This window comes from Leishmania panamensis, assembly GCF_000755165.1.
Source record: "Leishmania panamensis strain MHOM/PA/94/PSC-1 chromosome 30 sequence".
Taxonomy (NCBI): domain Eukaryota; phylum Euglenozoa; class Kinetoplastea; order Trypanosomatida; family Trypanosomatidae; genus Leishmania; species Leishmania panamensis.
This window is the reverse complement of record NC_025877.1, coordinates 1162721-1190096: the sequence shown is the minus strand read 5'-3', so window position 1 is coordinate 1190096 and position 27376 is coordinate 1162721. Positions and strand designations below refer to the sequence as shown.

Below are 27376 nucleotides of genomic sequence, written 5' to 3'. Positions count from 1 at the left end.
GGTGCTGGGGTTTGGCGTAGATGCGTGTGCAAGCTGGAGAACCACGAACACTCAAAGGCAAACAAGTGATCGCCTGAAATCTCCCACACACAAGCCCTCCCCTCTCACGCGCGCACGAAGACACAGAGACACTCAAGCATGGCTCTTTCTTTCGTTTCCCCTTTATTCTCTGGACCGACATTTCCCTCTGCCACCTCCTCCCCCTTTCCGGTGAATAGAGTGAAAAAGAGAATCAGCAGGGATCCTTCAAAGAAACACAGAAGAACATCAATAGCAGCACAAACAAATCTATCAGCCTTGAATATAAATCATGCACCGTACGCACATAATGACCTCCCCCTGCGGAAAGAAGCAGCGGGTGAATAAGAGGATAACACACAGCGAATCAAGCACGAGCACGCACAAGACATGGCAGCAAAGGGGTCCGTGTGAGGCGTGTGAGGTGGGGGCGGCGAGAGGTAAAGTCACTGCTAAATAATAATAATAACGGCAACCGCGCAGGAAGGAAGCGCCATCATCTCGCGAATTCGCAACGCAGTCGGCACACCAAAGGAGGAGCGCACATCACGAACGAAGAGACGAAATAGATCGGAAAAAAAGTGAGTTTTACCTCAGCCGCGGCACCCACTCGCGCACAGGTCCGTTGTAGTAATACAAGAAAACATTATGCACAGATGAACAGAGAGGGATGGGAGAAGGGGTAGAAACACTAATGAATGCGCAGTGAACCATTCTTTAGGTATAGAGACGAGCTAAACGCACACACACACACCCACACACACACACATGCACAAAGACACACAAGCAACACGAACACTGAAGCTCGCTTGCCGGAAAGAAAAGGAGCGGGGAAAACGACGTTCGCACACACGCATAGAAAGACAGCACCTGAAACCAAAAAGCGAAAAGGGATGACGACGAACATAATTCTGTAAGAAAAATATGAGATGCAGCCGTAAAGGGCAACAGCAGGAAAGGAAAACGATACTGAAGAGAGAATGATACAGGGAATACAATAAGGGAAGGGACACGCATACGCACACACACACACACACAAACACACGTGAGTGACGCTGAATAAATGAGAAAAGACGATCTCGACAAGAAAATAGAAGGCGCCAAAGGAAGAAGTAGTTGTGGGCAGGAAGAGCAAGAAAAGAAACCCAAGCATAGATGCTACGTGGCATGTGCACCCATCGCTCACACGCGTTTCTTGTGCGTCCGTGCCTCTCAACGCAGTGCTTTCAAATAAGAGGGAAACAAGGGAGGCGACTAGGGGGGGGGGGCTAAGGCTAGGGAAGCGAGAGGAGGTAGTGGAAAAGGGAGAAATAATAGTCTCGCCAGAGATGAATCCACAAGTGTGAACTCCAGAAAACGAAACGAGAGCAGAGAAGCACGTTCCACGCCACATCCTTCGCCCTTCATACATGAGCACCGCCTCTGTCCCCACCCAGACAAACACACACATACACACCGGCGTGCCCTTCATTCTGAAAAGGGTAGAGACAGTCTGTGCAAGAGCGCACATGCGTGCACGCACATCAGCGCGCGCAAACAATATCGTTCACTTTTCACTCGCTTTGCTTTCCGATTCACTCCTGTGTGGAGGGATTGGGGTAAGGAGGCCACGCAGGAAGCAATAGGGCGAGTGGTGAGGTGCGGCGATAGGGTGTGGGGCTGGTGTCTCAACCAGTGCCTTCTCCTCGCAGCAAGCACAACCTCAAAAACAAAATACACACGCACACATACATGCACGCACATCAGCTGTGTATGAGCCCAACAGTAGAGAAGAAACAAAAAAAAACAGGAGATGATGGAGTGTGAGGAAGAAGAGCTTTCGAGGCGAGGTGAATAAAAGACTCAAGAAGACAAGAAGAGAAAGGCAAAGACAGAAATTACGCCTGTGAGGGAGGAGAGCGTACACGAAGCTCCAAAAAAAAAACACGATAGCACGAGAACCGCACTTGAAAGAAAAAAAACGTGTCATAGAGAGACATGCAGCTCAGCATCGGATACACACAAAAGGAGAAACAAAAAAAGATAGGCTGAATGACACGTGGGAAAAGATAGCGCGACAGAGACATGTGTGCACTCAAATTAGAGATGCGAAGAACAAAAGAGAAAAGAAATGAAGACACAACAACGCTAACGTTGAAAAGCTGATCACCATCACCACTCACGCACACACACACGTGCGCGCGCAATTCGCTGGACGCAAGACAACCACCGCTGAATCGAAAAAAGGGGGTACTGCATATCTGACTGTGCACACTCGCAGATAGGTTGAAAAGGGGGAGTATATATATATATATATATATATATAGCTATATACAGCAGCAGCAGCAGCGGGTGAGTACAACATCAGCCAAACAAGAGCAGAAGCAGAAGAGCGGTTGAAGGGCACAACATACACAAGAAGCGCCACAAATAGAGAAGGCAGAGGGCGGAGGGAGGGGGGGGGACAAAAAGACAACATGCACCGCATCCACAGCTGCATGCAAACATGCCCAGCACAACTTACCCACGACAGAGAGAGAGAGAGACCCACACACGTTAAACGAAAGCAAAAAGAGAGACCTTTTTTTCTGTATGCATCTATAGGCGCTGAGAAGATCAATGCGCACATCCACGGCTGCAGAAAGAGACGCTGATGATACCCGAAACACAAATTGAAAAAGGCACGGAAGGGAGAACACACAGAGGGACGGGGCTGATGGGTGAAGAAAGGGAGAGAGAGGAATGGGAAAACAGTTCACGGTTGCAGAAAGGGGCAGGGAAGAAGAAACAAGTGCGTGGGACAGATAGGAAACCACACGGATGCGCACACGCACGAGTTGAAACAGCAGTCGAGAGAGAATGAGAGGAAAAGAAACGCACCGATTCAGAGAGAGAGAGAGGGGACTTGTCAAAGCGAAGACAAACAAGCTAAAGGGAAGAGCGCCACGGAGAGCAAGAGAAAAAAAAGTGAGGAAGAAGGCAGAAAAAGGGGGGTAAACAAACAGCAGACACACGTGTATGTGCTACAGGCAGCAGCAGCAGCAGCAAGGTGGCGTAAAGTAACGAAAAATAACGAGACGTCAATCAGACAGAGTCCAAAAGGAAGAGGAGGAGGGGGGGAAGGGGGTATTCATCGAGCAAGTCTAGGGAGAGGAGACGCTGCAGTGGAGCCATATTGATAGAAGCACAAGAAAAAAAAAAAAGAAAAGTGGCAGGCAAAATATGTCATGAAAGAAGAGAGAGAGAGACGTCCTGCCTCGCTTCCGTCTCCTGCCGCTATCCTCCTCTCCACTGCGTTTTGCCAACAGGCGGCAACGCCTCCGTCCGTGAACTGAACGTTTGCCCTTGCTCTCGCTTGCGGTAGTCAAGGAACTAGCCCGTCTGCATCATCATCAGCTATAGGCTAGGGCCAGCGGTGGCCGCGAATGCATCTGCTTACAGGATAGTGAAAATGCCGTCGATATTGGCAAGTACCAGACGAGGGGCCTCGCTTTCGCTAGGTGCCGCAGCCTGGGGAAGCGCCTGCACCGGTGCCGCATACAGCACTGTCCCCGTTGTCGTCCGAAAGCTTTGTAGCTGCGACTGCGGCGGGCACGAGGAGAGTAGCGTGTAAGCGGGACGCGCAGTACTCGGCTGCTCCGAGATGAGGATAGGGGTGGTCATGGGGGCGGTCGATGTGGATGCAGGGATAGCGTAGGCGAGGGTGTAACCAAGTGGAAGCTGAGCAGGCGCAGCGAGACTCCCTTGCCAGGGTGTAGTAGCAGGTGGACGCGAGGTGGTCACCATGTACACCGTCTGCTGCTGCTTCTGAGGCTGAGTCTCCTGTTGTCGCGGTTGCAGCTGGGCGTGTTGTTGGGCCTGGTGCACCGCCTGCTGCTGTTGCGAGCGAGGAGCCGGCGGCATCACGCGAGTTTGAGCGGAGGATACAGTCCGCACTTCATAGTGGGGGGATGACTTTGGAGCTGCCACCGCGGTAAGTGCAGCCGTGCTCTGCAGAGTGCGAGCATTTGCAACTGTAGCAGCATGGTGCTCCACATCGGTTGCCAGAGCCTCGCGAGTGCGCGGTAATGGACTCTCCACATGCTGGCCCCTTGTCGCCGTGCGGCGGCTGCCGTGAGCGGGGGTCGGAGTGGCCGTAGCTAGAATGGTGGCGGTGCGGGAAGAAGTGAAACTCTGGGCCGCAGCGGCGGGTGGCGTCTGATCATCGTGACGACGAAGAAATGCTACATTGCTTGGCTGCAGCATGGCACTGGACGGCGTCGCCGAAAGGACGGCCGTGGAGGCGCACGGCGCATTGAAGGAGGCGAGGGTAGCTATGGGGAGCGCTCCAGAGTCGCTCGATGACTGTTTGAAAGGCACGGTGCGCGCGGTGGCAGCGGGGTGCGCGGGTACCGGGGACGTGGGGCGTGCCTCTGCGGCGGCACTGCTCTCCGAGTGATTGGAGAGGAGAGCGGAGAGGGTATTTGCGGCGCTGCGTGGTTGAGGAAGTTGCTGATACTGACGCTTGTGCTGCTCATGTGGTTGTGGCGATGGTGGCAATGGAGGCGACGGCAGTTTCTCCTGAAAGCTCTGCGGCTGCGGTTGCGTTTGAACTTGTTGGGGCTGAGGCTTCGAGTTGCCTTGAGCATGCGGCATCAGTAGCGGTGACACTGCGTGGGCAGTGCGACGCGCGGCCGCTGACCTATAGCGAAGAGAGCTGAACCTTGCGCAAATATTCGGGGAGGTCGCACCTCGCTGCGATTGAATGGGCTTAATAGAGGCAGTGGCCGAGTTGGTAGAGGAGGAGGCGGCTGTACTGTCAGCGCTGACCCACTCCTTCGCCTCAGCGCTCAGAGACGTGCCCATCGTCACGCAGCAGGAGGAAGGCGACACGAGTGTCGACAAGCCGTCGGTGCTGCTCGATGTGGTTGGATCATCCCACCGGCTGGCCAAGCTGCGCGACGACGACGGTGCTGCTGTGCTGGACGCGGCTGCCTTGTAGTTCGCAACGTTGCCGCTAATGAAGTACCCGCCCGACACATCGACGCCTTTCGGCGCCAGTTGTACCAGTTCATGCGAAAATGGGCACCGCTCTCCCTTGCAGCAGCCACCCATGGCAAAGAAAGTGCAGATAGGGCGTTGGGCTACCGTTTCCTCTCTTGGCCACGTATGTGACGGCGCGCGAGCGCTTGAGCTATCCATGGTATGCGCCTTGGTATCGAGAATGAAGTGGAGTAGAGAAGATTGCAAAGCCACTCACCTTCTCTCACGTGCCTTTCCGTGGGGCTGCCTTGGGTGGGTTTGTTGCCCAAAAGACGAGAAACGAGTGAAGATTGGGTCAAATCGAGCTGCGCTGCGAGAGTGGATAGAGAAGAATACGCCTTTCAGGGTTTAGTGGACGGAAGAGGGTAAAGTAGAAGACGGCAAGACGGATCGGCAAGGCAACAGGGATATGAACGATGTGTCCGCCGAAAAGGATCAGAGAAAGAGTTAAGGAACAAGATAGCAATGCTGGCCTCCTGCTTTTTTCTTCGTCAACGTAGCCGCGGTGTTACCGAGCAGTTGTTTCCTTGGCGTAGCCTTTAAAATACGCAGAAAAGGAACACATACGAAAAAGCTCAAGGGAGTGATTAGAAGGCAGCAACGCGGCTCACTGCCCAGGGACTCGACAACGCACAGGCACACACGCACGGAAAGAAATGAAGGAAAGGGTGGAAAAAAGCTCCAGTGGTTGTCAGCGAGGATGTGTGCGTGTGCATGAATGGCTACAGATGGGGTGTCTTCTGTGTGTGAAAGAGAGAGAGAGAGACCACTTACGTCTCGAAGGATGTGTGAAAGAGAGGGAGGTAACGTGGGCCCACTGGGCGTGCAAGTGTGAAGGAGTATGTATGGGTACGTCCAGAATTGAAGATGTTGCGGCTATTTCGCCGGATCACTTATATAACTTTATCTTGTGTGTGTTTTTTCTGTTCTTGTGCTGTGGTGCGCTGCGATACGGGCATATGTGTTTGTGTGGGTGTATGTGTTGGTGAGTGGGTTGGTGGTTTACTGTTCCTCGATTACAAAGAAATGAATGCCGCGGACGTGCTCGCATACGCACACTTTCCAAAGAGAGAGTGGGAGAGAGAGAGAGAGAAAAGGAGAGGTCACAACAGGTATGAGCGCACGCGTGGAAGTCAAAAAAAAAAACGCTAAAAATGAAATGTGATAGACAAATCGTACAACAGAGCACAACATGCGACTGAGAGCTTCACAGCACGTCGGTAAGTGCCCCGTTTCTTCGTTTGTCTTTGGGGGTTATTTTTTTTTGTTGTCAGGGATGCGGGAGGCGACAACAGCAGACGCACACCTGAGACACGCACACGAACACAAGAAGCAGAGCGGCGAACAGAGATGCAGCAAGACAACAGAAGGAATGTCTACCGAGAGAGCAAAACACACACACACGCGAGTGACACACTGGCAAAGGCACTCGTCAACACACACAGGCACAGGCACAGGCACACACAGGCACGGACACACAAAGTAGCGCCTCTTAGAAATGAACAAAGCGCCCGCAAAAAAAAAAAAAACGAATGCGGTGTGGGAAAGGTGAGCAAAGTGTAACTTCTCGCGTTGCATACGCGTAGCGCTCGTGCAAGGGAGAGGTGGGGGACGAAGCAATCTCTTCCCGTCCACGAGATATACTCTGCGACGTGCCACCGTTGCTAGCTACACCTGAAAATAAATTAACGAAGATTCTCTGCCACCGTATAGGTACTTCTCCCTCACACCTGGTAAAGCTTGATATAGTTGAGTTATGGCAGGTACTTCAATTCACAACACAGAGGAAGAGACCAGGAAGGAGAGAGAAACGCGCGCGGCAACGATGATGAGAAGAGAGTCCTGATGGAGTCAGAAAATACTACCCAAGAGAGAAAGAAATGGAAAGAAGGAGAGCCGAGGGAGAGCGGGAGAGGAAAAGGTGAAGAAAAATGCAAAGGGGAAGAGGAAAAAAAAAACGAACAGCTGAGTGTGGTACGGAAATGCGCACGCAAACATAAGCAACGTCAGCGGCTAGAGCTGCAGCGTACACAGTCGAGCACTTTGGGTATCGAGCGCAGACGTGTGGGACGCACATGGCGGAGATGAGGAGATGGTGCGATGGAGATTGACAGATGAATGGAAAGAAAACACAATAGAAAGAGATGCAGCCAGAGAATGAACCGTATGGAGAGTACAGTGTCACACACACAAACACACTGTGACGTCATCACCATTATATCCCCTCTGAGTGACGCTTGAACCGCACATCCTATGTAGGAGGCCGAGGGTGCTTGCACGCTGACACGCGTCTTTCGCAAGGGCATTGGCAAAGAGAGGGTGGAGACCGCACAGACACATGCAAGGACGGATCTGCAGAGCGGGTTACTGTGTGTGTGGGTATGTGGAGAAACCGGCTCTTCTTTGTTCGCCGCCCTCAGGCGGCGATGTTTCCACTTCATTTCGTTTTCTCTACTTCTGACTTATTACTGTAATGTTTCATTTTTTGCCAGACTTGGTCGCCTCGCTGCGCTCCCCTCACACGAGCTGCACAGTCGCACTCCCCTGACTCAATCCCTTTCCTCGGGTCTGTTGGTGGAGCGTTCAAGGAACAGGAGTGGAAAGAGGGGCAAAGAGAAACGCACGATACGAAACAAGCAAAGTAGAAAATAAAAGGGGAGAACGACATTGAGAGCAAAGGGAGGGTAGCGCTGTATATAAGAAGAATGAAAGGAGAAAGAGAGAGAGCAACAGTAGAAGAGGAGAAAAGCGTCCACGTACCCTCGAGCACAGTCCAGCGCCTATGCATGCACATATGCACTCACGCACAGAAACTGCGAGGGACAGCGGCACAGGTAGACGTAATGGAGTGTCCAGCTGATGAAGGACGGAGCGCACCGACTTAGGATTCCGCCAAGAGCATAAAACGCAAGGTAAAGCATGGCGATGCAAAGGCTGTGAACGTCACCCTCAACAACGACGGCTGGGTCAAGAACGCACCTGCACCCAGTCATATACCCACACAGAGAGAGAGAGGGAGGGACAGGCTAACAGTAAGCGCAGTTGCAAATCACTCGAGAGCAGCGGCATCAATAGAGAAGGGGGAGAAGTTGGCGATAAACCCGCTCGACAAACGCGAAAAAGTGTGAAAGCCAATGAGTTCATCAAGGGCGACAGGGCGACACGTGAAAGCGGTGCGAAGCCACGATCAGACGACAGAACGGGGAAGGGCGCGAGAGGCCAAAAAGAGTCGAACAAAGGGCAAAGAAAAAAGAACAACGTGAAACCACAGGGGTGGGAAAGTAAGAGGGGGGGGGGCGGAGAGAGAAAGAGAGAGACACGGGCGTCTACTGTACATCCAGGGCATTCTACGGCAAAAGAGGTGTACGCGCACACACAGAACTGAACACATCAGAAGCAAACAAAGGGAAAAAAAAAAGCGACAGCAGAAGCCACCGTCACCTTACATCGTCGAAAGGATTCACCAAGAGAAAAGAACAGAACAAGATGCGATCCAACACCACACCAACACCCACACAGGTGCACAGACACACAGGCCTAAATCCGCGCACCGGGTCTGCGGCTGCGTTGCCTCTTTTCATTCCTTTTTTCTCCGTTCACCGCGGCGCTGGTGCCGATGAGTTGGAAGAAAAAGAGGGAGAGAGAAAGAGGGAAGAGCTGAAGCATCTGCAAGAGAGCAGCAACGATGCAGATCGTCGCTCAAAGACGCGCCCGCTGAAGCATGAGGATGCAGAACTCGTCGAAGAAGATCTTGTCCGACCTTTTGGAGTAACGACGGAAACGCATGTCTACTTCCATCGGGGACGGGTCGAGTCCGTAGTTCTCCATCTTCACGTAGATCTTCTTGAAAGTCTCCCGATCCAGGTAGCCTTTGTGCTCTACGTCGTAGTGGTCAAACTGCCGTATCAGATCCTCATCGAGCATGACATCATTGGCCCTAGAGCCGTACAGCTTGTAGACCCTGGAGGGCCTCTTCGTTACCCGCCCCTGCAGCGCGGAGGCGGCCGACGTCGATGTTGCTTCGTCCACCACTTTGGGCTGGGTCTGGGTGTATGATGCAGAATTATCCCTACGGCCCTGACTCGGTGCAGCGACTGTCTGCTCCCGAGCATCGGCCGGGGGTGACGAGAACCGATGGTTTGGCAATGGGCCTGACGACAGTCCTGCCAGCCGCGGTGACGCGTACAGTGTTGGCTCCGCCACTTCGGTAGCCGAGACGGGCACCAAGGCGTGGGGCCGGTGACTGGAGTTGTCCAATGGGCACGTCAACGCCGAGCTACTCCTGTTTCGGCTGCTTGCCTCCACACCCTCGTCCTCTTCATCTTCCTCGTCTTCGAAAACGACGTTGTCGCTCCACATCAGCCGACCATCTTCGCGGGGCACGACAAATTGCTGGAGCGCAAACTGAAACATCTCCTCTCCGTGTTGGGGGCTGTTAACGTAGAGCTGAGCGATGCCGGTGTGCAGCTCGTCCTCCGTGATGGCGCCGTCCGCCCCGTTCTTCGTATAGAGTCGGCGTACAGCTTCGCCAATGAGGATAAGGTCAGCGTCGGTCGCGGCGCTGAGGCGACGGAGCGGCTGCATCGGAGCGCTTCCAGGAGAGGAAGAGTCACGCCTGGCGGTGGAGTCCCAGCTGTAGACCGCCTCGAGAGGTAGCGCACCAGAGCCCTCGACGAAGCTACGAATGAACTCCTCCAGGGACAGCTGACCACCGTTATTCGTCTCCGCCCCGACAACGATGGCGGTCATGACAGTGGTCAACATCTCCTTGTCCCACTCAGGAAAGGCGTCGCAGAAGAGAACCTTGAGCAGGCCCACCAGCTCCGAACGCGCCACAAACCCGTCGCCGTCGCTGTCCAGATCTTCGAACACCATTACGAGTCTCTCAAGTTCCCCCGAGTCGTGCATCTCCTGCAGCTTTTCGCAGGCCACTCGCACCCGCTCGTGAGCGACCGACACAGGAATCTGCATAAGCTGTATGTTGCGCAAGAAGCTGCGAACAAAATCGGTAATGGTGAGCTTGCCGCTCTTGCTTCGGTCAGAGGTCATCATAATTAGATTGCACAAGTCGTGTATTTGGCTCTGGTCCTCGGTGGTGCTGCTAAGAGTATCCCAGAGGGCACGGTAGAGGTCCTCGTGGTCAACATAGCCGTCCTTGTTGCGGTCCAGAACGGCGAACGCCTCCCGCAACACCGTCTCCTCGTCGTCGGTGAGCTGGCGGGCACCAATCAGGTCGTTTTGCGTGGGCTCTAGAAAGGTAGCAGGCAGCACGCCTTGGTCCTCCTGGTAACTACGAATAAACTCCGACAAGGAGAGAACGCCATTCTGATCCGCGTCGGCGCTGGCCATCACGACGGAGACAATCTCCTTGAAGATCTCCTTCGTCAGGTCCGGAAACTTAGCGAGCAGGTGCGCCCGCAACGCCATTTCGAGCTCCTCTGGATCGATGACGCCATCCTGGTTTGCGTCGATGCGACTGAAGTTGCTCTGCAGAGCCGATATCTCTTCATCTGTTAGTCGCACCCGCACATCTGCGACGCACCTGTTCACCACCTCCGCTGGCACGACACCAGGGCCGTTGGCGAACGCCATGAGAAACTCCGTCAGGCTAAGCCGACCGTCGTGGTCTTTGTCAGCTACCTGAAACAGAGGTACAAGGTACTCCTGCAGCGGCGGAAACCGCTCTGCGCCAACGCAGGCAGCCACCTGCATCATCACCTCCTCGCGGCTGACGAAGCCGTCACTGTCACGGTCCATGTAGATGAACGTGTCACGAAGCATGTCTACCTCCTCCGGTGCCAGAGAGCGGAGAATGGTGACCACTTCTGGGTTCACAGTGCCATCCATCACGCCATCTGACTTCTCAGAGACCGACATAGCAGCAAAGGAGAGAAGAAGGCGCAGAAGCACACAAAGAAGCGGTCCGATGGGCCGACTGTGATGCGTGAAGGAGAAAAAAGGCCTGTAGATCGACCCAGCCCTTGAAGCGGCGGGTATCGGATGAAAAAAAAGAGCGAAAGTGAGGAGGCCGGTGCAGGTGTGCGTGATTGGCCTCCCCAAATGCAGTGAAGTCCACACTGGGCGTGGAAACGCATCGGCACAGACGACACGGAGCGATGGAGGTGGCCACCACGAAGAGAACAAAGAAAGACAAGGCGAAGGACGGAGGGAGAGTGACGGGGGCGACTCACGCGTGCATAACAGCACGAAGGAGCATTCGCAGTATGAGGGTGGAAACACCACGGGGAAGAGGATAGGGCGGCAGAGCCTGCGTCGGCCGAGCAATTGGCCACCACTGGCGCGAAATTAGGCAGTAACATCGCCACCCCACCCTGCCAAGGAGGCGGAGCTGTTACATTCCCCCCTTTTCTGCGCAACCTTTCATTGATGTGGAACTCTCTTGGTCGGCTTTAGCTTCATTGGTTCATACGAACGACACGCATGCACAGTTTGCCGTACAAATCAGTGAGACAGTTGGCGGCGTGTTGGCGTGTGTGCGAGGGTGGTAGGATACCGGTAAAGACCCGGGAAGACAAGAACAAAGACACGCGTACACACACACACACACACACACACACGTCGAGACGGGGGTGGAGGAGGGGGGGAGGGCCCTGCGAGCACGTGGGTTGATGCACAGGTGACAGGGCGTTCTCTATCCCAGCACAGACACATAAACCTACGCGATGGAAACACATGTGTTCTCACCACAGCTCAAGAGTACCCCCATCTTCACCGCCGCTGCGAACCTATGCGTTCCGCCGAGGTGCGATGTAGTGGTCGTAGTAGTGCTTCATCCAGGTCTGCGCTAGCTCGAGATCGAGCTCGATATGTTCGACGTGGTGGTCAATGATGTCGGGTTCTAGTGGGGAAGGAAAGAGGTGGATGAGGCAGCCGCCATAGCGGTGGTTGCCGTCGAAGCAATGATCCACGACGTACTGCTCCTGCTTGGCGATAAGCGAGAGCACTGCCAGTCGCAGCTTGATGAACTGGTAGAGGCAGGGCTCGATTTGGTGCAAGGGCTCCTTGGGCTCGCCTTTCACGTGAGGCAGACGCGCTCGATGAATGCCACGATGGACAGCAATCTCGCAGAACAGGTACTGCAGCGAAGTTCGAAGCTGCTTCGTCAAGATGAGGTCCACGCAGTCCCCCATGTCAAGGTAGGGCGAGTACATAAGCACAGGATCGTAGGAGTTGGTGCTATACATGCTCATCCCCATCGCCTGCGCAACCTTCGAGATCCCAAGGGTGTAGCGCCGCTCAATCCCACTGTAGTCGACACCTTGTGGCATCCGCAGAGGGCGGTTGCGCAGTTTGTTACGCAGCAGCTGCGCGGTGAACAGCTTCATCTTGCGCATCAGAAAGATCTCGTCCGCCACTTCCAGCTCGGACCGGCTCGTCTTGATCGAAATGTACTTCACCCGCTCATCATCGTTGAATTCCTTCGGGAAGTAGTGAGTGTATATGATATCCTTAAAGGTCGGCACGTACCGGCCTTCTACCGTCATCTCCTGCTTGTACGGAAACCATCGTATGTGACTCTCCGTCCGTGCGTTCGAACCTTCCAGGTAACCGTGGATGTGGCGCGGGATGCTCTGTGAGGACAGAGTGGTGCCGGTGCGGTCCATCATCTTCTTCCAGTAGCGAGTGAGGGGGTTGTGCTCAAACACCGGGCTGTCCCACATGGACATGCATCGTACGGGGCTGCACCACATTGTGCGCTCGCAGCTACACCATGCAGCATCGCTTTGCCGACGGCAAGTGTGGGCAGCGCGGAGGTCAGGATATGGCCAAATAGCAGGAAGAGAGCAGTGGTAGAAAGGCGAGGTGTGGGCGTGCGTTATGCGTGGACGCGTGTCAGCGAGTGTCCCTTACTCAGCCGCCACCTGACACTACCTGGATCCTCTCCTCCCCGAACTCCCTTGTCATTGCAGGAGGGCAGATCATGGGGCGCAAATGGTGAAGGAGAACCGCAAAAGGTATGTGTGTTTGTGCGCAGAGGTGAGCGATGATAATATCCGAGGCACAGCCGCATTGAATAGAGAAGGGAGGGAGGGGGAGTTGTAAAGCGGAGAGCCCCACACGTGAACTGACAGACCAAAGAATCGCATACACGCTTTCGACGAAGAAACAGCGGTTCACTTCTCTTTCGGGTACTCGAGTGAGCCGCCAATGCGTGACACCGGTGCCGGAGGAAGAAAACGACTCCTTCACTGCTTAACACGGCACCAGCCACGCTTTTCCTCTCTTTGACCTGCTGCACCTGTGCGGCGGCAGAGGTGGCCGAGTGGAGCGGCGTACGCATAACCTGTGGCGGCCTCATCGCTCTTGTGATGACACGCACACACGCACACCATCGCAGAGACAAGCATGCTCTCGACACACATTTACCTGCATTTTCTACTTTTATAGGGGGGAAATCGCACAAGAGCAAAAATGAAAAAAGAGACAAGGGAAACAAAAGGCTACAGAGGGATGGGGGCTAGGTAAGGAGGTGCGTGTGGACGCGTGGGGCGAGTGGGGTGTCACACGAAGTGGCAGGGAGAGGAACCAGAGAACAACGCACAAGGAGGAGAATCCACAGCTCTCCCCCCCCCCACGACCACACACGCACACACCTATACACCTACACACGCGCTCGCTCGCAGACGACGGCTCTCTCTATTCAACAGCCTCGACGTTGGTCTTGGTCTGGACGTAGATACCGTCAAGGAACTTGCGGATATCCTTCTTCCTCACCAGGCACATCTGGTGCAGCACGGCGGCCTCGCGGGACACCTGCTCCAGGTCGTTGCCATCAAAGACAATCTCATCCTTGACCTTGGACGGATCGGTCTGGCTCACCTTCACAGTGCTGGGCACCGTCTGGCGGCGTACGCGCTTCTCACCGAGGAAGTTGCGGACCTCGATGTTCGGGCCATCCAGAGAGACGTTGATTGGAAAGTGAGCGTAGGCGCAGCGCACCTTGAAGCGGTAGCCCTTCGTCACGCCAGTGATCATGTTCTGCACGTGTGTTTTGGTGGTGTTCAGACACGCGATCGGGATCTTGGAGCCGAACCAGCGGATCGCCGTGAAGGTGCGGTTCTTCTTGTCCACGCGGAAGTCCAGCTGCAGGTGCGACAGGTCCTTCGTGAGGGTGCCGCGCTTACCTGTGACAGTGACCTTGCGGCCCCGCACCTCGACGGTCACACCCTCAGGGATTTCCAGGGTGGAGAAGCTCTTGATCTTGACCATCTCTGCTTGCGAGCGAAGCAAGTTGGGTTACGATTAGCCTTTGTGTGTGTGTGGGGGGGGGGAGAGAGAAAGAGAAAGAGAAAGAGAAAGATGGAAATGACAGGAAAGGGGGGGACAGAGGGAAAGCGGAATAACAGTTGAATTGGAGGGCACTGCACTAACACATGTTGGTCATGGTGAAGTGCGCGGTGACGGAGACACCGCGCATAGAAAGAGAAGCGGAAAGTCCAAAGACCGAGCATCATAAGAGGAAAGAGATGCGAGAAGGCGGCGGCAGTGACACACGTGAGGAGGTGAACGTAGACCATCTCTCATCTCCAGACACAGCGAAAGAGAAGGCAAAAGTGCGGTCCGGTAGTAGGAGGTCGGCCCGCTCCAGTCCAAGTCCACCCCCACCCCTTCCAGGTTGGCGTACCCCTTGCCCACTCTCGCATGTCCGCACGTCAACGGCCACACGCGTCCCCTCCCTCCCGCCCTTTCCCCAATCGCTCGATCCTTTCCACCACCACCCCTGTTATCTCTGGTCCCTATCAGCAATAGCTGCTAAAGAACCATGCGAAACAAGAGCGACAGTATACACGGCAGCAACAGCCTATCGCTGCCCCCTCGACTCTACATGAGGTGCCCCCTCCGGGCACACGTGAGGAGACAACCGCTCGTACATCACAAGCAGCTCCTTGATTTTTTGTTGGTGGTTATTCTGCTGCGATGAGATGCGCTTTCGCCAATCAGCGCCCACACGAGAGGCGCACAGAGAGAGTCTAGGAAGTTAAAACATAGAGAAAAGAAGCTTCTCTGCAGCTGTTGGACTGTACGGGGTCTCTGTAGAAAGGAAGACGCATGCACACACGCACACACGCGCACATACATGTAGTCGCACATACACATGGGTATACAGACGCGCAAACAGCAACAAGGGGAGGGAAGCGGGGACGAGGCGGCGCATCGGTTTGAGAAAACCGCTTCTGAATGTGCCCCACACGCTCGCGCACCGTGCGGTGTCGTTTGGCGACTAGAGGGTGGATGGTCGGCGGTGGCGACGCGAACGCGAGTAGTCCGTATTCGGCAGCAGACGTGCCTTTGTTGGGTCGTCGCAGTACGTGTTCGGGTCAAAGAACTTGAGCGACTCCCTTCCCCACCCCTTCGGAAGCTCCACCGTTGGCGAGGTTTCGTCAACACTGATGGCATCGTCCACGGTGTGGCCCACTGTGGTACGGCTCTCCTCGGCGTTAGCCATCGGGAATTGAAGGGCGCGGGACACCGGTGCCTTGAGCACAGGCTTTGTCAGCCTCGCAGTCGGTGCAGGAGCGGCACTCTTCTCAGACGTTTTCACAGCCTGCCTCTGCGCACGCTGGAGACGTGCAATCTTATCTGGGGAGCTAACGTAGTTGTCTGCAAAGTGCTTGGACGCCTCGGGGCCCCACCCTAGGCGCTTGGCCTCCAGAGCCTGTTTTCCTAACAACTCCTCCCCATCTCTCATCCTAGTAGTAGCGACAGTAATGGTGCTCAACTCCGTCTTGCTCCACTTCTCTGTCTGCGCCGTCGTTGTACTTGGCTCGGGTTGCACTGTCCGCGGACGCTTGCCAGGAGCTGACATGTGCTTGTCAGGAAGCAGCCCGTACGCTTCGGGGCCCCAGCCCAGTCGATGCGTCGGCGCCTCAGCCTTCGGCACCAGTGGCTCCACCGTCGACGGTACCGCTGCAGCGGCCGTTCCGTCGCTCGTCGACTTCTGAGTCGTTGCCTGCTTCACTGCTGCGGGCGGCAGCACAGTCGTCTTCAGTGCAGAGTGCGTTACGGTCGTGGACTCGCTCCCGTCTTTTGATGGGGCAGCCTCCTTTGGGAACAACGGAGCAGCGGCGGTGGGTGGTGTGGTGGGGGGATTGCTGCAAGCGACGATGCCACCGCAGGCCGTTGACGACTCGCCTGTCTGATGCGGCGGTGGAGGCGGAGAGGAAAGCTGTGTCGGTGCTGCGGACGTATTCATTGCCTTCAGCCTCATGTACACAACCTCTTCCTTTACCAAAACAACCTGCGTCACGCAATCCTGCGCGAAGACTTCCGCCTTAGGCTGCGTACCGGTACCGCCGACGAACACCTCCGTGACCACAATTGCAGACATGTCGCTGCAGCCCTTCAGGTTGCGCCGTGACAACACGAGGCGCTGCATCGCGTCCTTAGCGAGTCGACGCACCGTCGTGGAAGCGCCAATCGGCACACGAAATGTGTTGCCATGCGCGTTATCCTCCGCTATGAACGTGACTGTTGCGAAGAGTGGCTCAGTAGAAGCGGCCGCTGACGATGCTGTTGAGGACTGCATTGCTGCTTCACCAGATCAAAACCACACATGAACTCAATACTCTGGTAGTGTAGGAAAGAACGCCTACAGAGGTGCAGGTGCAGGGCTTAGAGTAGTCAAGCGACAGAATGGAGTGAATAGGCAGAAAAAGGTGGGCAAAGAAGATGACTCACGCGGGCTCCTCCGAGAAGGGGGAGGGTTGTGTGTTGGTGAAGAGAGGGAGAAGAGTGCACACTAGTGAAACTCACTCGCGACAACAATCGAAAAGTAAAGAAGAGGCAAAGCAACTCCTCCGGCCGGAACGCTGTCCAAAAGAAAAAGAGATCTGTGGATGCAGAGCGAAGGGGAAGGGCGTGAGAATCAGTAGTGGTGCTAGGGGCAGGAGCAGGAGGGGTAGAGTGATACAAGGGATGTAGAGAGCAAACGACAAGAGTGCGGTGCTAAGAATCAAGAGGGAGGAATAGACTGAAGTTATCACACGCACACCAGTACGATACAATCTGCAGCTGTGGCACACACGTAAACAAACAAGGAAACGCGAAGATTTAAAAAAGCTGAGAGATCTAGTGGTGTCGCACAAGTGCACACGCACGCCGGGAGAGAGGCGCACAGCGCAATTTGTAGAAGGCGAGGTCAAAGGCAAAGAAAGAAGAAATGGTGTGAATCTTCTAAGAAGAGAGCCGAGAGAGAGAAGGAGGGGGGAAGTAAAAGAAAGAAAAACGCTAAACGTGAGAAGTTCTCCCACCTATATGTACGTCTGTATCCACGAAGATGATGAAAGGATACAGTGAGAGGAGAGGGGGAGAATGAATGAAAGGAGAATCTCTAACGATGCTCACTCGTCCGGGTGCAGCAGCGCTGTGCCACACAACGCTGTGTAGGGTCGTACGTTCCTCTTTTTAGTGTTGTTCGTACGGTTTGACGGGACATCGCGACAGACATGCGTACACGCGAAGGGGTGTGTATGGGGGAAATGGGTGATGGGGGACGTGGAGGGCGTTAGAAGAAGAGAGCAACGAGAGAGAAACAGATGTGCACACGGAGAGGAGAGGGCGGAGAGCGTAAATTTTGAGATTTGCGGCAGTGAGCGCGTGTCCCAGGCTGACGCAATGGGCAGGCATAGACGTAGGAAATGCACTGTACACACAGGTGCACGGCCGCACACACAAATGCTGAGGAAGTGGAGCCTCCTTAGGAGGCAGTGCGTTACACTGAAGCATTACGGTGATCGCAACATCAGTGAAGCCAAACGCGACGTACACGACAGTTATAGCAACAGCCAGGGATATGATGGAGCAGCGCCTTCTTTTTTCCAGCTAGTGCAGCATTCTAGTTTGTTTCTCTTTGTTGCCTTCTACTCGCACACCGCTGGTAAGTACTGTGGCTTACCGAGGTCGCGAGGAGAAAGGGGCCATTTGGCCGGCCATCACATCCTTTTGCTATTCAGCCGCCATCCTAGACGCATTCTCATACGAGGGCAGTGACCACACAGACACACACACACGCACGTCTTTTCAGCATCGGGCTCCGCACTATCTTCTTGTCGTTTCGTTTCAGACGGAAGAAGAAGGAGAGTACGTGTTTCGATGTACCTGGATGGTACGCATGCATGCGCAACCCGCTCTAGCGTTGCTTGTGGGCAGGAGGAGGCGGTGATGAGTGTGTGGCTACTTGAGCGACGATCATCTGGAGAAACCAAAAGAGAGCAGCCCGATAAGCAAAAAAAAAAACGCCTTCTGTTCCAGTTGCCCCTTCTTGCGTGCTCAGCAGACCTCGACGAATAACAACTGCTAGCTGCAATGCTGGTGAAGTACAAGAAAAAAAAGCAGCTACAGAACGCATATACCTTGTCCAATGTACACACAAACACGCCACTGAGACTTGAACAGAGAGTGAGGATGGAAAAGAACGAGGAAGGGGTCGGCAAGGCAGCAACGCGCCGTGTGCAGCGAGAGAGAGAGAGCACTGGGAAAAGGAAAGACGCACAGACGCGCGTGTGAGGGGAAGAAGAAGCAACAAAAGTACCAACGATACAGAGCGACATATAACACAGCCACAAAGCGACTACCCCAAAAAAAAAATGACACAAATTTTCACCGAGAGCAGAGGCGTGCGGCATTCCGTCAAAGGAAAAAAAAAGCTAGAGCAGAAAAACAACCTCAGCAAGTCGATGGGCAGCAGCTCAATGTTGGCGCATCACCTTCCACGCTGCCTCCCTCTCACTACACCTTCTACACAGACCCATCCTCACAGATGCCGCGATGGCCGCCGACTACATAACAACGGCGTGTACCCCAAGTCACTGCACGGCCGGGGGCTGATAGGTTGCAGAGCCATTGTCGGTCGAACTGTGAGTGTTGAGGGGCGGTGGTTGGTAGCCAGCAGTGCCGTTGTTTGGAACGCCTGGTGTAGAGACATACGGAGGTGCACCTCCGTACAAAGTGCCTGTGCCAGGAAGAAGTGGCGTCGATTGTGGTGCTGCAACTGGGCCAAGAGAGTTTGACGACGATACTGGTGGCACCAAGGGGTAGGCCGCTCCGTGCATAGAGACTTGAGCACCTGCTGGGTTTGGTACCGTGACGTTGGTGGCTACCCCACCAGCCGCCTGGCCGCTGTATGCGTACGGGGTCGACGGCCCCGATGAATCGTAGCCAGGCCCCAGCGACGGTCTAAGTCCCGGTGCCGGCGCCGGCGCCGGCGGCAGCGCCGTCGGAGGCAGTATTGGCGCGCTTGGGTAGGTCGGGAGCCTCACCCCCTGAAAAGTTTGTGAGAAGCCCGTCGACGCAATCTCCACAAAGCTGTGGAGCACCTGTATCGTTGTGAGCACGCTTCGGTCAATCGCCTGTCGACCAGACACAAAGAGCTGGGAGCACATCGCCTTACTGCACTCCGTCGCCCGCCACAACTCCACACGCCAATTCTCCAAGATCTGCTCGTTGCGTGGAAGACGGGTGAAGTCCCTCTGTTGGGATGAGCGGAGGTGCTGCACCTTGGATTTGAAGAAGTCGTACTCAAGCTGGTGGTGCCGTCGAGCATCCTCAACCTCGCGCAGTTGCGCGCACTGCTTGACGAAACTGCGTAGCAACTCGAATCCGTTATCCTTCAGCCCCTTTTGGTGCTCCTGCGATGTCTCTACGAGCTTCACACCGACCTCGAAGACGTCATCCGCAAGCTCACGACTCTCCTTCGGTAAATCCGGCACACCCTTGTATTCCTCTCCGATCTCCCGCAACGTCGTGCCGAGCTCGCCCATGAGGCGAGCAACTTGGATCACCTTTTCGCATATCATCTCGCCCTTCGTCTCCATCATGCGTACCTTCGCCATGACCTCCGTGAGGCGCATCTCCTCCGGTGTCACCTCCGTCCGCGACACCATCTCACGCAGGCTCTGCGTGGTCCGGCGAGCAAGTCCCTTCAAGGCCTCCATCACGGTGTCGTGTAAGGCGTCTGTATGCGTCTCGGCTGTCAGCGTACGATAGCCAAGCGAGCAAAAGATATATATGCCCTCTTTGTTTCTTCGCCTACGATGCAATGATTCAGCTTCTCCTCTCCTCCAGGAAAAGTTGCCTCACGGTGTCCTGCAGACGCGCAGCCTAAGTGAGGTGCGAAGGCGTTCACACGAGAGGGTGGGTAAAGTGCGATAAGAAGCGAGCCACCGCGGTTTTTCGTTTTTCGTGGCTTCGAGAATCAAAATAGTGTGTGGGTATCGGTGTGTTACGGTTGTGCGTGTTGGTGCAAATCATGGATGTGTATCGACCTGTGCGTAGGCATGTGAGAAAGTTCCCTGGGCGTGACTCGCCCACACACGTGTATGTATGTGTGTCCCACGCACAGTCAAGCAGGAGCGAGATCAAGAAGCCGATGAATGTCGGAGGAGGGCAGCGAAGAATATGGTGAAACACACCGAAGGACAGAGGCACATAAGGACAGCACGAAGGCCTGCTCTCTTGAAACGTCCTCTCCGCAGCTCGTCGTGGTGCTCTACGCCGGCGGCACTGTTTCCCGCGAGTAGACGGAGAAGCGAAGAAACAAGTTGGAGGCAGTGCCACAAGGAAGCAGCAACCGCAGCTGTGTAACTGGCCCTGCTAGGGAGACACCAGGCGATGGGTTGGGGGCTCTGGGAATCGAGATTTTAGCAAGGAGAAAAGGGTGCTATGACGCAGGAGGGCACTTTCTCTCTCCTCTCCTCATCTCAATCTGCAAACATAGTACCCAGTCGCTATTGTACAGCTCAAACTTGCCTCTCTTTCTCTTAGTTTTCATTCTTCATCACGCCCCTCCCACTCTGTCTCCTCCTCACGACGAGCGTAACGAGAGAGAGGGAGAGAGGGAGAGCAATGCGAGACAGAGAGCAGGAGGGGGAGCGGGGGAAGCGGGGGGAAAACAAGGAAAAAAGAGTGTGTGCGCCAAGACGAGCAAGTTGCACCTCTGAGAAAACAAAAGGAGCAACAAACAACAGAAGAAAGTGGAATCAACGCAAGCCTGTGGAGTTGACTGCCTACTACAGCCACGACTGATCACCTCACTCACGCGCTCAGTCACTCTCTCCATTGCATACACATACAAACGTGGTGTGCACACCTCCTCCTCCTTCCATCGATGGACATCGCTTTTATTCTTCTAGAGTAGTTGAGCGAGAGTCATCTGGGGCCTGCCCAACACAGAGGTACATGCAGAAAAAGGCACAAGGCCACCACTGCTCGCCACGTAAACCTTTTATTTTCTCTGTTGCCTTCTTACTATTCCGCTCAACTCTGCGCAAAAGGGAGGCCTATGAGTGGAAGGAATGAGTACATGCCACTCTCTTCCCCTCAACTCAGAGCCACACGTCACCCCCGTCGACCCCCCGCTCTGCACGACGGCCCGAAAGGAGTGAGATACGCAGGTCAAAGAATAAAGGCACCAAACGATGAATTAAAAAGATGATGCGGCGCAGAGATGGAAACGTAACAACCCGAAGCAAGGAAAGAGGGCAACAAGAAAACGACGGAGCGAAAAGTGAATAAGCAGAAGATCCCTTTCTGATCCAAAAAGCGCTCTGTCGATGTGGACAGCGGACGACTGATGCCCCTGCCCGCTGCTAGAGGGCCCTCCCTTCACGAACTTCACAGGGGCGGGGACGTGCGCAGGTGCACGCCGCGACAATGAAATACGTGAAGGGACTTGTCTTTCCTTTTCCTCTCACCTACACCAACGAGCTCAGGATTGAAAATGATGAGGTGCGCCGAATACAGAAAAACAAGAAGGATGGCTTTTCCCGTTTGCCACTCACGCACAACAAAATGAGCGCTGATCAGCAGAGAATGCATAACGGCAAAGTTGCGCACGTGCCGCTTTCCTCGCTACCTTCAATCTTTCCCCTTCTGGACAAGAAGGAAAGGCGGAAAAACAGAGACTACGACGGCCGTATGTGTGGTCACCGAAAAAAAAAATAAGAGCCTAGTGGATCGTATGGAGGTCCCCCTCACGTTTCGTGGCTCGACGGCGGGGTTCAGTGGCCGCGGGATCCTGACGGTTTCCGTTTCGAGCTGCGAGATGGGGTCGTATCGGTACGTTTACAGAGATGCATACGCTTGGCGCCGGTGTGCATCTCTGTAGATGTACCGAAGAAAACAGGCAACATGAGATGGGGTGTGTTGCGTAGTGCCTTCCTCCTCCGAGGAGTAGGAAAGGGAAGCTCCGTGAAGCAAACATGCCCCTGTCAATGCAGAGAAAGAGAGAGAAGCAAAATGGGGTGAGAAAGAAGAAGATAATCAGAGCGAAAAAGAAAAACCGGCAGGGGTAGGTGAGTTGAATCCAGGCGCACTGGTACCCCCCCCCTCAGCCCTCTGCCCCCTCGTCCCCAGTCCTGCCTTCGCCCCCCCCCACCCTCTCCCTCTCTCCCCTCCATCTGACATATTGCACATTCTCGTGGAATGAGAAAAGAGGGCTAAGAAGAACAAAAGAACAAAACGAAGAGATGAAAAGGCACTTTGTGGCAAACGGGCAGGGGGAGATGTTTAGGGGATAGGAGGGGGGCAGCAGGGGGCAAACTCTATACTCCCCCCCCTCCTCCTTCCCTCTCGCCCTCAGGCACATCCAGACAGGGCTCACAGGTGCGGAGCAGTAGCCGGGGGCTAGGAGGGAGAAAACGGATCATGAGTGTCGACCACCTCCGAGAGGGGAGCTAACGCATGTTGCGTTGCCTGTGCTTTCTTTTCCGTGGTTCAGAGTGATCGACTCCTGTGCACCAGATAAGGTGTGAGTGTGTGTGTGGGGGGGGGGGTCTGTGTCTGTGAAGGCGGAAAGAGGGGCGTTTGTTTGTGTGCCTGCGTGTCAGTACAAACAAGAGAAGGAACCAGGCGGGCGGCGACAGAGACAGAAAGAAGGCGTGGAGAGAAGACAGACAGATGCGCGTGCGAGTGTGGTGAGAAGAGACAATCGTGGAAGTTGGGCGTAGACACAAAACATTATGCCACTACAGCGCTTTCCTTTGTTTGGAGCGCAGTCTTGCACCGATTCCTGAAGGTAGAGGAAGAGGGAGAGAGACGCTTACGACTGTGAGGTTCGCCCCACATCCAGGGGCAATACCATACAGCCCGTGGTATGCAGCGACGAGAGCGCCAGTGAGAGGGAGACCAAAGTAGCGAAAGAGAGGAAAAGCAAAAGATGAAGCGGGGAAGACCAGCGGCGGGAGTGCGTCCTCCTCACCCATCCTCTTCCCTTACCACTTGCCCCCTCTCTGTCGGTGTCTCCCACCTCGCATCTCCGCACGAAGGCAAAACACCTCATGCCTCTCACTATCTATCCTGCTTTATCCACCCTTGATGCGTGTTCTTTCCCATCTTGTGTGCTGTATTTTTTTTTTTCTTGAGTGCTTTGTTTTGTTTAAACATCCTTGAGCTTTTTCTCGTTTGCAGTTCTCCAGGTCGAAGATGTAAGCTACGATCCCTCCCCCTTCCCAATCAACAGAGAAGGGAAGAAGCCAAACAAAACGAAAGACATAGAGAAGGACCGAAAAAGAAAGGATGAGAAGGAAGGCGCAATCGTGAGGGCAATGATAACTGTGCCCGAAGGCGTCCGTATCCATCTCTTCTCTTCATCCAGTCGCATGACCGTGTGTGTGGGTGTGTGTATGTGTGTGTATGTGTCTGCATGTTTGCTGAAACGTGCATGTGAGTCAGCGCATACGTATGCATCACCCTTGTCTAGGTAGCCTCAGAGACGGAGCACCGTAATAGGCGTGCTCGCTTCTTGTCTTCGCCCTTCATTAGGGAAACACACACACACAGAGAGAGAGCGAAACGAATGCGTGAAAGAAACACAGAAAGAGGCACCACTGGAACACACAACAGCGAGAAAAGGACAAACAAAACAAAACAAAACACAAAAAAAAAAACAGAACAAAGAGCGCGGCAGGCGGATGTCAGCAATCCCTGCACATTCGCGTCTCCCACACCCAAATCAAAAACGAGCACGCACAGGGCACATCCACCCACAAGTGTGCGAAACGTAAGATAAAGAGTAAATGTAACGCTCACTATCTATGATAAAAGGCGAGGAGAGGTAATGAAAAGAGAGAGAGAGAACGAGGAAGAGAAAGAGCGAACACGCATACACATGCAGGGGGAAGGGTGCCGTACCGCAGCACACGCAGCAACGGAGACGCTGATGTGGGGCGGAGAAGCGGCACACTCACACACGCCAACAGAGCGGAACACAGCACCAGCAGGGGATGGTGTAGACAGTGCTGCACGAACAGGAGGGTGAGGGAAAAAAGAGGAAGAAGTCACTTGACTCTGGCGCTCCTCTTCCCTTCCAAACATTTCCTGGGTGGTCCCTCTCTTCGCGCCTCTCCCCCCATCACAAGAGGCACGCGCACACAAACGCAAATGCACAAAACCCATGCGGACAATTAATCACTCAGTCGCAGCCACCGCATGACCCCACACTAAGAAGAGATCTAAGAGTACGCACGTCAGTGCGCAGCTCGAAAACTAAACGCCAACAACAGACCCAAACACTGAAACAAAAACTCAATCACGTGGCCCGCAGGGCACACAAAGACAAGCACACACGCAGGCGCTGACAGGCGTACCCAATCCTAAGTCACTAAACGATAGAAAAGAACAGGAAACATAGGAAGAGTGTAACTGCACGCCACGCCCCTCCCCCAACAGACACACACCCGCAGAGACGATTACAAGCCATTAGACACGTGAGGAGTGAAGGTGGGAGGAGGTGGCAGTGGCAGGAGCTGTAAACCCGCGCGCTTGGCGGATGTACATCTAAAACGAACGGAAAACCGAGCAACCCAAAAAAAGCATGCAGAGAAGAGAGGAAGGATGGGCGATCGACGGTACAACGTGAAAGAGGATTGAGTTCAACGAAACAAAATGACACCCCCGGAGGTCTGCACTAGTAGTCAGAATTGCTGAGGTCACAGTGCTCGGAGAGGCGGAACTCGCCCTGTCCCACGATATGGTTGTCCTTCCAAGTGCCCACATAGATGGCGCCGCACTTCAGGATGATACGGGCACGGCCATCCTTCTTACCATTCACCCACCCTCCCTCATAGCTGGAGCCATCCGGCAGCAGCAACTGGCCCTCGCCGTGGCGCCTATCGTCCAACCACTCACCCTCGTAGCGGCACCCATTCGCGTACTCGAGCACACCTCGGCCGGTCGCGCTGTCATTACGCCACTCGCCCTCGTACGTGTCTTTGTTGCTATAGGCCAGGGTACCGTGGCCGTGCTTCTTGCCTTGGCACCACTCGCCAGTGTAGCGGTCGCCCTGAAGGTAGGTTAGGGTGCCGGTGCCGTGCGCCTTGTCGTCCAGCCAGTAGCCCTCGTAGCGCTCACCGTTAACGTAAGTCAGCACACCGTAGCCCTGCTTCACGTCGTCGAACCACTCTCCCTCGTACTTGTTGCCGTTAGGGAATATGTACGTACCCTTGCCGTGCATCTTGCCATCTTGCCACTCACCCTCGTAAACGCCACCGTCGGCGTAGTAGTATTTACCCCAGCCCTGCATGCGCCCCTCCATCCAGTCGCCGTCGAACTTTTCTGACACGCTACCGTCGGGGCCGGCGTACGTCACTGTACCCTTGCCGTGGCGTTTATCATCCTTCCACTCACCCTCGTAGCGGTCACCGTTGGAGTAGTAATAGAGACCCTTACCATGCATACGGCCGTCCTTCCACTCACCGTCGTAGCGGTCGCCGTCGGCGTACTCGAGAACACCGCGGCCGTTGATGCGACCAAACGTCCAGTCACCGGTGTAGCGGTTGCCGCTGGCGTAGTAACACGTGCCTTTTCCGTGTACCTTATCCTCCACCCACTCCCCATCGTACTTGCTACCGTCCGCGTACGTGTACACACCGTGGCCGTGACGCTTGCCGTACACCCAGTCGCCTTCGTACTTCTCCTTATTCGGGTAGACGAGGCAACCCCGGCCGTGCATCTGGCCGTTCTCGATTTCGCCCGTGTACATCATTTTGGCTGTCTTGACCTTCACAAAACAGTGGAAAGAAGTAGCAGTCGCGAAGCGAGGTGGTGGTGAGGAACAGAAGGAGGGTATCTCCTGCGCTCTATATGAAGTAGTGGATGCAGATGCAGGGGTAGACTCTGCTTCGTCCAGATGGCTGACGTTAAGCGATATAAATCCGTGGCACGTGCGAGAGAGGGTAAGGGGAGGGCACACAGCTGAGGACACACACACACACGCACACTTTTTGGCTGCTCCTCGTGTGTGTATGTGCAGCGGAGTCGATGTACGTTTGTGCGAAAATATGCGAGGCACGCGTGTGAAAAGAAAAACGAAGATGTATAGAGAAGTGGTCGCATGAGGTGCTCGTAAATGGAGCAGAGGGAGCACCAGAAAAAGCGAGAGGTACCTCGTGCAGATGCTATCGATCTCCACCTGGCCACCTTAGCTAGCTTCTGGATACCACAAGACTGCGTCTGCGCACGCGCACGGGGTCCAATTCGAGAGGCAGCTCAGCGCCAGAAGAGCATCATCCACTCTAGTGACTGCCCACGCCTCATGGGAATATCTGCTCTCTGCTCAACGCAATACACACACATACGCACAGGTAAAACACCTTTTGCGTCCGACAGGCACTAACATTCAGTTCAAGCCCTATGAACTCAAGAAGAGACAGAGCTAATAAGAGAGTCCAAAACGACAACCACCGTCACCGCTTTCAGCGTTTAGAATCCTCTTCAGCTCGTGTTCCAGGCCCCACGTTGAGGTCCTCCTGTAGGCCCTACCTCTCCTAACCTTATGAAAATGCGTCCTGGGGGGTCCTTCTTCCTCGGTTACGGCATCGCTTGCAAACCGAAAGCCGCGTCTCGCGTATCGCAATGCAATGCAGTCCTGAACTGCACACAAACGGTGTGCACACACGTACGTGTGTAGGAACAAAGGTGGTGCGGAAAGAGCCTCACGTCATGACTACGTATACACGAGTGAGGAGGGAACAAGGCCCGTCCTCCCCATCATCTCACAAAGATGCGCCCTCGACATTCGTGCAGGCCTCATTTCTGAGCACACACATATGCACCTACGCACACACGCACACACGCACGCACTCCTCCCCCATGCGAGATCTTAAAGCAGAAAGGCGTCTTCTCAACGTGCCCACTCCACCACGAACCAGTCAGCAGCTCCATGCATACCACCCACAGCCCACCGACCTCATCTGCAATGCAGCTAAATCCTGGTCGTCCAGCACGCACCATCCGGCCGTCGAATCGGGCCATGCGACCAGCGGGCTCCTCCAGCCCTTCCCCGCCCCTTCAGGGCCCTTTTGCTCGGCGGCGGCGGCGCCCGGCGTGCGGGTAGAGGGCC

At 54.7% G+C, this 27376-nt stretch overlaps 7 protein-coding genes across 7 annotated transcripts, besides 1 other annotated feature; all 7 read right to left on the bottom strand.

The window, feature by feature from the left end:
* Positions 1-3432: 3432 nt before the first annotated feature.
* Positions 3433-5091, bottom strand: LPMP_303340 (hypothetical protein; the record flags this gene model as incomplete). Its single annotated transcript, XM_010703054.1, has 1 exon — positions 3433-5091. One exon carries the CDS (start codon positions 5089-5091, stop codon positions 3433-3435), a length of 1659 nt encoding a protein of 552 aa, XP_010701356.1.
* A 3627-nt stretch (positions 5092-8718) lies between these two features.
* Positions 8719-10896, bottom strand: LPMP_303330 (calmodulin-related protein, putative; the record flags this gene model as incomplete). The annotated part of the gene is made up of 1 exon (XM_010703053.1): positions 8719-10896. One exon carries the CDS (start codon positions 10894-10896, stop codon positions 8719-8721), a length of 2178 nt encoding a protein of 725 aa, XP_010701355.1.
* An 869-nt stretch (positions 10897-11765) lies between these two features.
* On the bottom strand, positions 11766-12731 carry LPMP_303320 (hypothetical protein; the record flags this gene model as incomplete). The annotated part of the gene is made up of 1 exon (XM_010703052.1): positions 11766-12731. The coding sequence occupies one exon, from the start codon at positions 12729-12731 to the stop codon at positions 11766-11768; it is 966 nt and encodes a 321-aa protein (XP_010701354.1).
* A 946-nt stretch (positions 12732-13677) lies between these two features.
* LPMP_303310 (60S ribosomal protein L9, putative) lies at positions 13678-14250 on the bottom strand (the record flags this gene model as incomplete). The annotated part of the gene is made up of 1 exon (XM_010703051.1): positions 13678-14250. One exon carries the CDS (start codon positions 14248-14250, stop codon positions 13678-13680), a length of 573 nt encoding a protein of 190 aa, XP_010701353.1.
* A 1012-nt stretch (positions 14251-15262) lies between these two features.
* LPMP_303300 (hypothetical protein) lies at positions 15263-16417 on the bottom strand (the record flags this gene model as incomplete). The annotated part of the gene is made up of 1 exon (XM_010703050.1): positions 15263-16417. One exon carries the CDS (start codon positions 16415-16417, stop codon positions 15263-15265), a length of 1155 nt encoding a protein of 384 aa, XP_010701352.1.
* A 2428-nt stretch (positions 16418-18845) lies between these two features.
* On the bottom strand, positions 18846-19973 carry LPMP_303290 (hypothetical protein; the record flags this gene model as incomplete). Its single annotated transcript, XM_010703049.1, has 1 exon — positions 18846-19973. One exon carries the CDS (start codon positions 19971-19973, stop codon positions 18846-18848), a length of 1128 nt encoding a protein of 375 aa, XP_010701351.1.
* A 4970-nt stretch (positions 19974-24943) lies between these two features.
* LPMP_303280 (hypothetical protein) lies at positions 24944-26020 on the bottom strand (the record flags this gene model as incomplete). The annotated part of the gene is made up of 1 exon (XM_010703048.1): positions 24944-26020. One exon carries the CDS (start codon positions 26018-26020, stop codon positions 24944-24946), a length of 1077 nt encoding a protein of 358 aa, XP_010701350.1.
* A 1147-nt stretch (positions 26021-27167) lies between these two features.
* Positions 27168-27372: a repeat region.
* Positions 27373-27376: the final 4 nt, after the last annotated feature.